Consider the following 12,301-nt stretch of genomic DNA (forward strand, 5'->3'; position numbering starts at 1 on the left):
AGAGCGCCAACCTTGCTCCTGCAGCGCTCGCTTCCGCAGCTAGCCGGCCTCGCGCACCCGCCGTTCTTACCGCAGTACCCAGAAGCATCGCTTTTGACGCTGGCAGCTGTAATTCGGAGGAAACACTCATTGGGACGCGAGCTCGCACCAGTGTCAACACCACTTGTATAAGAGCAACAACCAACAAAGCCGTTTTCCCCCCGACTTGTAATTCCCTAACAACTCCCCAACTTTTCCCGGTGGCTAAGAATTCCCCGACTTTTCCCCGTTTTCCCCGAGATCACAAGACACCCTGCCCTGCTCCGTTTTTGAGAAGTGTTCTTCACCTTCGCACCTCGAAACGGGCTTGTGAGCCTAAACTTTACTGGATTGGAATCGCATGGTATTCCAGATAGTGAATTTATTTTTCGTTTATTTTACCCTGGAAACGGATCTAATAAAGGACACAATGTTGCGTATTAAGTAAAGTACAATTTCACAATCCCAAAAACACCACTCTTAACCACGAGACGACCTCGGCAAGCAACAAAAGAAACTGCAGGTGGAGGTGCCACCGTGAGGTTCTTGCACTAAACGCCACGACGTAGAAGATTTTGAAGGTGTCTGTCTGCTGGGTGTTACAGGGCCTTTAACAGATAAAAATTAGGTGCGAACACTGGAACTTTTAAAAGGGCATGGAGTTGCTATAGAAGAAAGGCAAGCGAATGCAAATTACTGATACTTTTAATTTTCATTGCATTAACTATGTCACGTAAATAAATGTCTTTTGGGGCGTAAATAGCATTATATATTGCTTTTGAGCATAAATAGCATTATGTCAGTGCTTGTTTTTTTAGACATCAGGCTGACTGATCAATTTAATTCTGTTCGGTGTTACAGGTTCAAGTACTTAATTTACAAGATCACCTGCCACAAATGTGTAGTAGTGCCACATTCGTAATAACCTACTCAAGAGGTGGCTTTTTTCAGTGCTGCCCACACAGTGTCTTGTGGTTGCCGTTCATTCTAGTGCCCACGCACTAATTTGAGCTCAGCCTATTTTCCAGTGCCCTTTGAGTTCGAGTAAATGAGCCTTTAATGAACTTCGAAATTCTGTGATACAGCTAAAATCATTCCCAAGGTTGTAGTGAGAGTTTTCCAGGCATTTAGGTGTTTGAAATGCTATTTTCTGCGTTGTATTGACAAAAGCTTTCGTCAGAACTCCCTTCATTAGATGAAGGAACTTAACTTTCCTCTTCATTACTTTCTATAGAACCCTGACTATCAGTCCCCCTAGTGCGAGAACACCGCCAGCTCTAAACATTTTTTCACATTTCTCCGGCTCTACAAGCGTCTTTACCCTCCCCCTCATCCATCACTCACTGCGCTCGAGGCTCGAACTCTACGGCACATCCAAATGAATTGCCTGATAACCCCCTCTCGCCTTTTCCTTTATAAATATAGGTCTAACCCCTGCTGTCCCAATTGCCCCTTCCCATACACTGACCTGTCACACTGTCTGTTTTACTGCCCAAGTGCTCAGCAATCCAGCTATTACCCTCCCCCATCCCTTTCCATCACCTCCTGGCTCGACTGGATCGGCGCTGAAGGGGAACAAAAACAGTGTCGACTGGTCGCACAGGCGGTCGAAATGCTCAGCTTATAAATTGTGGCTGAATAAAAGTCTATTACTACTATTCTTTTTTTCTTTGTATGGTGAGGCCACATCTAGAGAAATCAACGAGAAAACTGTTTTAAACACTAAGGCCACTACCAAAGATGATGGGAGGAGCATTCCACAAACAAAAAAAGTAGACAGATTAAAATGTAGTGGTGGACATCTATCAGCAGACTGGTTGAGCCGCTTCCTAAGAGCGCACCACAGAGGATTGAAATGTTATCCACCCCAAATGGCCATGAGTAAAGCAAGCCAATTGCAGGGCTACACCTAGTGCACATACTACACAGGAAGGCTATGATCAGTGGTGGCACTTCTATAATGCAGAACATAAGGGTTTGGGCTCTGGATCTATCTTAATATCCAGTTCTGTTTTATATTTGTGCTAAGATTTCGAGATATTAAGGTACATTCAATCCATAGCATATAAGATACATGAATACCAAAGGAGGTCCAAGTGTCGCGAGACTTCCTACAAGACCATGCAACAACGAACCGTGTTTTGTAAAAAAATGAGTAATATAAAATGTTCCAGTATATAGGACATAAAAATATATACAGAAGCAGTTAAGGTGAATATTGTAAAATATTCATAAGTTTAACAATTGTGAACACAAAGTTTTTAAATATTCTACAGGATGTCCTTACATCCAAGGGCAAAGAATTCTGGAAAAGGAAGCCTACAGCAATATCGCTGTAATTATTCCCGGGTTCTGCTAATAGAAAGTTACTCTATTTCACAAAGCAAGTTGACAATAAACATGAAAACTGCTTCGTATTCTGCAACAGAATGATCGAGATCGTCACTTCATTTCACCCATTAAGCTATCCATGGCTTCACCACAAGTAAGGGATACTCACGCCTCGTCAAGAACGAGTAAGTCATCGTCGCAAGGAAAGTTGATGCCCTTGCCCTCCGCTTCTTCCTCTTCCGGCGTCTCTTGCAGCAGATGGTCAACAGAGTCAGCTGGCAACGACTCTCGGTCGGGCACAACCGGCTGCTCAACTTTAACACCACTACTGTCCATGCTGGATGGCTAGGCCGTTGCACCCATGGCCACTGTCATCTGCTCAAAAACATTTTTTAAAAAATCATCAAAAGACTGTTGCAAGAAACACCCACAGAAGATTCGTAACCTTTTCAGATGTTATGTACAAACTTGTGTACACCACTTGTTTTCGTTGCTTGTATCAAGTAGAGGCTAAAAAAAGCAATGTACACCGAGCATAGGATGACGTGAGCTTCATGCAGAAAAAAATGTGTTTTCAGTAAACTTCATTTGGCCGTGCCGTGTTGCATGCGATCACTTCGCTGAAGCCCCTACCATGTTCAAAGAGTCATTTGAAGCATTGTTTCTCGCAAAACACATCGTAAGTATAATTTTTTTTGGTTCCCAGTGAACATGAGCGAAAATGAACCCACATTACATTTTCAGTCTAAAATTTTATTCTCCTAATGCAAATACAGAGCATGAATGACTTAAGAATAAATTAGGTATTTGACTGCAACTTAAAAGTAACTACAACAACTTGTATAAAAATAATGGGTGATTACACGAGAGATCGACACGGGTCCAAAAGTTGATATTTTAGATTTCATTGAGTATATTATATTTCGTGCACCTCTCACCAGGTAGCCCGAAAGTCAACTTCGTTTTATTATTAACGGCATAACTTACGAGAAAAAAAATATCAAACTTCACCAACACAGAGGCACCAACTTCGTCACCTGTCATTTTCGAAAATTGTGGATGCTATAAAAAGACAAATATTTTTGTTTCAAGGAAGATATTTTTTACCTGAAATGTATGTCTAATGAAGAATGAATTCATACGGTTTCAAGTTTTCAGACCTTAAGAAAATAGCTTTTAAAGGTGTCTAATTTTGCGACAGCTTCAAATAAGTTACGTATTCCCCTTTTTTTTTTCTCCGAAAGTAAAGCAAGCAGCGTTTTCAAACTTGACACGTTTTAAGGATATAGTGTGTTCATTAGGTACATAAATTATTGTTGCCGTAGGGCAAATGTAATTTTTTATATATTGCCTCAAAGTTCTCAAATTGGCAAAAGTGCACTCCAGCGAAATCTGAATAATAAAAATACCCCATCTTCGATTTTTCTTAAAATCTTGTAAATAGACAATTGAAGGCCATCATACAGTAATATATAAAAGCATGTAGCATTATTTTGTTTTTAGCGACAATATTCGTGGTACAAATCAAAGCTTTTCGAGAATGCGCTGATAAGTTGAGAAATCTAGAAATCGGAACGGAAAAGTGGCAATAAGCTTCAAACGCGAGTAAAAGTGACCGCATTTAGTGAAGAAAGGCTGTTTTAGCGGATAGGAGTAACTATTTTGAACACGGTATTCTACAGTATCTGAATTCACTCTTAAACGTAGAGCACCGAGACTTCTAATATGTGGTGCCTCTCCATTACGGACACACAGATGGAGCTGCTGTGACGGCCATGTGTTTGCAACACGTTGGGTAAGAGAATTGAATGTTGAATGAGTTCATAAACGATTCATAACAAATTTTTATCATTTGGGGCACGAAGACTGCCGCATTAGACTGAAGAACATGCTTTAGGACAAGTTGTCATCCGTCGTCTGCTGTACAGATGAATTGCTGTGCGCCGCATCTCGGAGGCAATGCTTTAGATCATATGGTTCAAAGTAGGGACAAAGATTACGCCTCCCGTATTTTTATCGACAAAAACATTGTGAAATTCATTTTAACGTACTATACTTCAGTTTTGCGTTCGCACTGTGGATACTTGCGCACAAGATCCACAGTGCGGATACACATCACGTCGGTTCCGCATTTTTCGCAGGTTTTCATGGCGAAAATCCCCAAGCGTCATCAAAAACTCTACATCAGCAGAATGAGCTCATCAACAGGAACCAGTGGACACAAAGCTCCAGGTGAGCATTTCGATTGTCACGAAGATCCGGCCGTTTTTGTGCCAGAAACACGTAGCAAGAAGTCTGGCTCCACGCTTGTAGGCGCGCCACCAGCGTTCCCGCTGATGCTGCATCTGGTGCTTTGCCTGCAACTTTGCGGCCGCGACTGGTGTTCCGTGGAGCCAAGTTGCTCAGCGTTTGCTGATCATTTTCGCAATAATGGAAGTCACCGTAGAGGGACACAGGGTCACAGACGAAGAAATAAATAAGAGCTAGGGATGGAAAGAGGTCAGGAACAGAAGGTCAAGCCGGCAAGACTCCCAACACCACGAGAGCAACTAGTCGCCGACACGACCTGTCGAGCGCAACGACGAACCCAGAAAAGGAAGACTAGCCCAAATACCCAAAGCAAGCAGGATGCCACATTTGCCAAGAGGGGATTACAAGATTGTGATCAGACCACCTGGAGGAATCAAAATATCTGAGCACAGTGTGGTTAACCTAACAATGGCGGTGCAAGATGTGGTGGGCATCCCTCTAGAGGAACGGGAGGAGGATATCGTCTGTCCCAACAACTATGAAAATATTCTGACCGCCAGTACACCGGATCATGAGCATGCCAACAAATATCAGACTATCATCATCATCAGCCTGACTATGTCCACTGCAGGACAAAGGCCTCTCCCATGTTCCGCAAGTTAACTCGATCCTGTGCTTGCTGCTGCCAATTTATACCCGCAAACTTCTTAATCTCATCTGCCCCCCTAACCTTCTGTCTCCCCCTAACCCGCTTGCCTTCTCTGGGAATCCAGTTAGTTACCCTTCATGACCAGTGGTTATCCTGTCTATGTGCTACATGCCCGGCCCATGTCCATTTCCTCTTCTTGATTTCAACTATGATATCTAACCCCCATTTGTTCCCTAATCCACTCTGCTCTCTTCTTGTCTCTTAAGGTTACACCAACCATTTTTCTTTCCATTGCTCGCTGTGTCGTCCTCGATTTAAGCTGAACCCTCTTTGTAAGTCTCCAGGTTTCTGCTTCGTAGCTAATTACCGGCAAGATACAGCTGTTATATACCTTCCTCTTGTTGGGACAGTGGCGATTTACCTGTCATAATTTGAGAGTGCTACCCAAATGTGCTCCACACCATTCTTATTCTTCTAGTTACTCCCATCTCGTGGTTCGGCTCCGCTGTTATTACCTGCCCTAAGTAGACATAGTCTGTTACAACTTGAAGTGCACTATTACCTATCTCGAAACGCTGCTCTCTTCCGAGGTTGTACATTACTTTTGTTTTCAGCAGATTAATTTCAAGACCCACCTTTCTGCTCTCCTTGTCTAACTCTGTAATCATTAGTTGCAATTCCTCCTCTGAGTTACTCAGCAATGCAATGTCATCGGCAAAGTGCAGGTTACTAAGGCACTCTCCATTAACTCTTATCCCTGACTGTTCCCATTCTAGGCCTCTGAAAACCTCCTGTAAGCACGCGTTAAATAGCATTGGGGAGATTGTGTCCCCCTGCCTTACGCCCTTCTTGATTGATATTCTGTTGCTTTCTTTATGAAGCACTATGGTAGCAGTTGATCCCCTGTAGATTTCTTCCAGGATGTTTATATATGCTTCATCTACACCCCGATTCCACAGTGTCTGCATGACTGCTGATATTTCTACTGAATCAAATGCCTTCTCGTAATCAATGAAGGTTATGTTTAGTCGTTGGCTGTATTCTGAGCATTTCTCTATTACCTATTATTATCTCTATTATCAGACTAAAAGACATATCAAAGTTCAAGACAAGTTTTACGAGATAAATGCTTACGAGACAGCGCCGGACATGACAACCAAAGGAGTCATCAAAGGAATCCTGCTCGAAGAGGGTCCACGAGACATCACAGCAGCTATTTTTACTACCGAAAATCTAACAGCAATAGCAGCAAAGAGACTCAGTAACACTATCACAGTGATTGTGCTCTTTTGTCCACGTTTGTCCAATACTGGGCAGCTCTGCTCCAATGCTTCCTGTACCGGAAACAGGTAAATTTCTGTCACAAATGCAACAGACTTGGCGACCGGGGAGACGTGTGCCCCAATCCTGACAAGCTTTGTGCCGGTTTTGGAACACCTCATCCAGATGATCATCATCGGTGCGAACCCAAATGCCAGCTATGCGGTGCGGACCATACCACCGCAGACAGGACATGCAGGGCCAAATTCAAAAAACCTTTCATTGTAAAGCAAAGACAATGGAAAAGGCTGCAACAGGAGCGACAACAAGATTATGAAGACTCTGCATCAAGAGAAGAGAAGGCTGATTTTCTAGGGAAATCTGGTCTCCCAGAAGCAAAGGAACGACACTCCAGGCCCAGAAGAAGGTCGAGCACGAGATCTAGATCTCCATCGACACGTCGGTCTTCATCTCATTTTGACTCCAGAAAACTGGGGACATGACGCCAATTCCGATCAAGGGATAGGTCTATAACAGGGCCACCCACTACAAGACACCCGAAATTTAAAGTGAGGTGAGCAGACGTGATCGAGGACGCGCGTCCGCGGGTTGACGAGGAGACTGCCATTACCAATAAGTTAAGGAAACTAAAGCACGAGAACGCACAGCTGAGGATAATGCTAGCACACATGAGTGATGAAATAAAACGCCTAAAGGAGAAAAAATGCCCATTAAGCCAGGTAACTCCCGCTCCACATGCGAGCACAAAAGAAATAACTGAAATCGCAGAGAACAAGATGGACGAAGGGGATGATTCCGCTCCTCTCAAACGCAAGGCTCAAGCGAGAAGTGTAACAAGATGATGCGACGGTAGACAAAACATCAGCTTATATACAAAAAACCCTTGAGGAGATTGAAAAATTGCATGAAAAACGGGACGAAATGATGAACCGAATGGGTAAGGCAATAGCAACAATTATGAATAGATTAGACGTTCTAGAAATAAAGCAGTTACCAGGCAATGGACTCTCCTCCGGCACAGCAGAAGTGCCACGATTCATAACAAATTCTCAACCACAGAATTATATAAGATCAGCCTCTCTCCAACCTCCCACTTCCATTCCATGGTCACAACTGCAATGACGCGGCCTAAGAAAGCTTTCCGAATGTGGCAATGGAACTGTAGAAGTTACAAAACAAAAAGACAGTTTTGCAGCAGTACTTAAAAGGCAAAAATAAACCGGACGTCATAATTTTGCAGGAAACACACGGTTTTGCAAAGCTAGCAGGATACAGATCTTTTGGCTATGCCGAAGGGGAGACCAGGGCATTAACCACGCTAATAAAAAGCAGCATCGCGTGCGTGCAACATAACACAGGCATAGCGGACATAGGCAACATTGTAACGATGTTGAAGGACTCGGGGTGTAATAAAACGTATTTATTAAAGGGCGAACTTGTGCCCACAACTCAAAGGGACTATGGTCGTAGAACGTTACAGCAGAACACCAAAGATGTCTTCTTCTGCTTCTTCAAGAAGAGTCCCAAGCGCGTGGCGCACATCAGCAGGGGCCAGCTGGGTTCTTGTGCTATCATCATCGTCTCTGCGCAACACTAGACGGCGCGCATGTATGTCCCTGTGCGCGTGATGATGGGCGTGTCGTTTGAATGCAGGCACTATGTCGCGGCATAATCCCCCTCCTCATACGCATCGTCCCAATGCGTCAGGCAATGAATAGATTCGTGGTAGGCGTCACTGGTCTTCCGGTGATCTTTCATAGTAAGGCTTCATCCGGACTACATGTACAACCTCTGTAGGGTTGCGGCGTTTTGAGTTCCCGTGTATAGCGGATCTGACTTGGTAAGTTACATCGCTTACACGATGGAGTACTTCGTAAGGCCCGAAGTAGCGGCTAAAAAGTTTTTCAGAAAGTCCATGGCGACGCACTGGAGTCCATATCCATACTTTGTCACCTGGTTGAAAATGCGCTTCGGTACGACGCTGATTGTACCGATAGGAGTCGATACGCTGTTGGCGGCGTATTCTGTATCTCGCCATCTGTCGTGCTTCCTCGGCTCTTTGCAGGAAGTCGTCTAGGCCAGGTGGATTGCTGCTTTCATCATTCAGTGGTAACATGGCATCCAGTGGAGTGGTGACTCTTCGACCGTATACAAGTTCAAATGGTGTCACTCGCGTTGTTTCTTGAACGGCTGTATTATATGCGAACGTGATGTAGGGCAATATTTCATCCCACAGTTTATGTTCGACGTCGATATACATTGAAAGCATATCTGTCAGAGTTCTGTTCAAGCGCTCCGTTAGGCCATTTGTTTGAGGATGGTATGCTGTAGTTCTTCTCTGGTCTGTATGGGTCATTCGCATCAGACATTTCATTAGGTCTGCAGTAAAAGCTGGGCCACGATCTGTAATTATGACGCTGGGTGCACCATGTCTGAGGACTATGTTGTTGATGAAGAACTTGGCAACTTCAAGAGCTGTTGCGGTGTACAGCGAGTCAGTATCAGCGTAGCGAGTGAGATAGTCCGTGGCTACGACTATCCACTTCTTGTGTGCAGTCGATGTCGGAAACGGGCCTAGGAGATCCATACCGACTTGTTGGAATGGGGCATGCGGTGGTTCTATTGGCTGGAGGAGGCCTGCAGGTTTCACGGATGGAGTTTTGCGTCTTTGACACTCACGGCAAGTTTTCACATAGCGCTGAACTGATGATAACAGTTTTGGCCAGTAGTATTTTAGGTGAATTCTGGCGAATGTACGGCTGACACCCATGTGTCCAGATGTTGGCTCATCATGACATGCATGCAGAATCTCGTTTCGTAAAGGTGCAGGTACAACGAGTAAAAACTTGTCACCGTGAAGGGGTCCTTTACAAGTTCCTCTTGTAAAGGACCCCTTCTCGAAGACAGAACAAAGGGAGCCCTCTGAATAAAGTGCGCGGGACTTTAACGTTGAGTCCTTGGAGACGCTGTATAAGCGGCAGCAAATCGGGGTCATTTTGTTGTTGTTGAGCGATTTCTGATGCCTGGACGGCGCCTAGAAACGGGAAGTCTTCTTCCTCCGGCTCACTCGTCTCGACTGGTGCGCGTGACAGACAGTCGGCATCGCTGTGCTTTTTCCCAGATTTGTATACCACAGTAACATCGTACTCTTGTAGCCTAAGGCTCCATCTTGCTAGTCGGCCAGAGGGATCCTTAAGATTCGCCAGCCAACACAGGCAATGGTGGTCACTGACTGCTCGGAATGGTCTACCGTAGAGGTACGGCCGAAATTTACTTATGGCCCAGATGACCGCGAGACACTCTTTTTCGGTTGCAGAGTAATTTGTCTCATCTTTCAAAAGCTTGCAGCTGGCATACGCTAGCACTTTTTCTTGGCCGTTTTGCCGCTGGACTAGAATGGCTCCGAGGCCGACGTTACTCGCATCAGTGTGAACTTCAGTTTCGGCAGTATCATCGAAGTGGGCGAGGATTGGAGAGGCTTGCAGGCGTGTTCTTAACTCATCAAATGCTTCCAGTTGTTCACTTTCCCACATAAAGGGCACCTCGTCTTTTGTCGGATTAGTAAGTGGTTCAGCAATGTTCGAAAAATTTTCCACAAATTGCCGATAGTACGCGCATAAACCCAGGAAGCGACGTACTGACTTCTTGTCTTTGGGTGTCGGGAACTTCGCGATGGCAGCTGTCTTTTCGGGATCTGGCCGAACGCCGTCGGAGCTGACAACGTGTCCGAGGAATCGAAGCTCTTCAAAAGCGAAGTGGCATTTTTCTGGCTTGATGGTCAAGTCTGCTGAACGAATGGCTTCTAATACTGTGCGGAGTCGCTCTAGATGTTGGTCGAATGTAGCGGAAAATACGACAACGTCATCCAAGTACACCAAGCAGGACTGCCATTTCAGTCCCGCGAGGACAGCGTCCATCATTCTCTGAAACGTAGCTGGCGCTGTGCACAGGCCGAATGGAAGCGCTTTAAATTCGTAGAGGCCATCTGGGGTAATGAATGCCGTCTTTTCACGGTCGCGCTCATCCACCTCAATTTGCCAATATCCGCTCTTGAGATCAAGAGAGGAGAAGTATTTTGCACTCTGTAGCCGATCGAGTGTATCATCAATACGCGGCAGAGGGTATACATCCCGTTGCATTACGCTGTTCAGTTTCCGATAGTTGACGCAAAATCGAAGGCTGTTATCCTTCTTTTTAACAATCACTACGGGAGACGCCCATGGACTGCTGGAAGGCTGTATCACGTCATCTGAAAGCATCTCCTCCACTTGTTTCTTGATGATGTCTCTTTCCTTTTGCAATACTCGATATGGGTGTTGGTAAATCGGTCTCGTGGCTTCTTCTGTTATAATCCTGTGTTTTGCACTAGCCGTCCGTCGCACCTTAGAGGACGTTGAAAAGCAGTCCGAAAACTCTTTTATAAGGGCGAACAATCGTTTCTTTTGATATTCTGGGAGCCTATGGTTGACGTTAACTGATGCGTCGACGTTGCAGGTCTCTTGTGGAGTGGTTGGCGTTGTCGCTAAACTGCATAGTTCAGTCGCCATGCAAAACTCGTGCAAATAGGCGATAGCCATACCTTGCGCGATGTGCTGACATTCATTCCCAAAATTCGTGAGGAGGACAACTGAGCGGCCATTCCTTAAGTGAACAACACCCCTCGCCACGCAAATTCCTTTGTTTAAAAAGAGCTCTACGTTTCCATCCGCTATTCCTTCATGGTCACAAAATGCCTTATTTTCAACAAGCACCATTACACTACAGCGTGGTGGCACTGTGACGTCGTCATCAACAACGCGCAGAGCAGTAAGACGTCACTTTTCCGATTCCTCCACCGACATAGCTTGTTCGGTCGAAAACGTTACACTGGATCTGCGCAGATTAATTATGGCTACATTGGCTTGCAGAAAATCCATTCCTAGTATAAGCACCCTTGAACAGTCCGGCAGCACGATGAAGTCAGCAACGTAAGTAAAGCCTCTTATTTCGAGCCTTGAGGTGCATCTGCCGAGCGGTGTAATAGTGTGGCCACCTGCCGTGCGTATCTGTGCCCCACTCCATTTTGTCACAACCTTTTTCAGTTTCTTTGCCAATTTGTGACTCATTACCGAACAATCAGCGCCGGTGTCAACTAAAGCATTTAGCTCGTATCCGTCTATTTTCAACCGCAAATCTGAAGTAATCTTCGCACTGCTGCGCTTATCCTCTGTAAACATAGCATCGTCACCTTGAAACCGTAATGGAGGATCTTCGCAACTGTAGTTATCAGCGGCCTCACCTCCACAGGTCGCTTGCTTCAGTTTTCCTGGTGTGGGCTTGTAGAACGGTGCCCAGACCGTGCGGAAGAAGCACGTGTGCTGGGTGATCGGTAACGCGTGGGCGACGACGATCTTGGCTGATGTTGGCGTGGAGTGAGTGGGCTCTGGCGCGCGGACAAGTACTCTTCGATCTCCGTTGGCCGTTCACCGTTTCGAGGGCATGGTGGGTACAACGGAAAGCCCCTTAATCCTGCCTGTCGGTAAGGGCAGAACCTATACAGGTGACCTGCTTCCCCACAATGGAAACACAAAGGCCTGCGCTCATGGTCACGCCAGATGTCACTTTTCCGGGACCTTTCATCCAGGTAGCGAGCTACACCACGGGCTCGTGGCAGGTAGGTAGCCGTCGGTTCCAGTGGACGAGGTGCGCTGCGTACCATTTGTGGGCAAGGAAAGGCCATCGCAACTGCTGCATTGGTGTGCGCCGCGGGTTGTCTGAGTACTTCAGAGTATG

At 45.6% G+C, this 12,301-nt stretch overlaps 1 protein-coding gene across 16 annotated transcripts in view; it reads right to left on the bottom strand.

The window, feature by feature from the left end:
* Positions 1-12,301, bottom strand: part of LOC119179536 (uncharacterized) — a 125,086-nt gene that overhangs the window by 93,837 nt on the left and 18,948 nt on the right. For all 16 annotated transcript variants that reach the window (XM_075868651.1, XM_037430640.2, XM_037430638.2 and 13 more), the window contains exon 2: positions 2,519-2,724. In XM_075868651.1, coding sequence (XP_075724766.1) covers positions 2,519-2,685 — 167 coding nt within the window. In that variant the 5' untranslated portion in view covers positions 2,686-2,724. The remainder of the gene's footprint in view (positions 1-2,518; positions 2,725-12,301) is intronic.

Source organism: Rhipicephalus microplus, chromosome 7 (assembly GCF_043290135.1).
Source record: "Rhipicephalus microplus isolate Deutch F79 chromosome 7, USDA_Rmic, whole genome shotgun sequence".
Classification (NCBI taxonomy): Eukaryota; Metazoa; Arthropoda; class Arachnida; order Ixodida; family Ixodidae; genus Rhipicephalus; species Rhipicephalus microplus.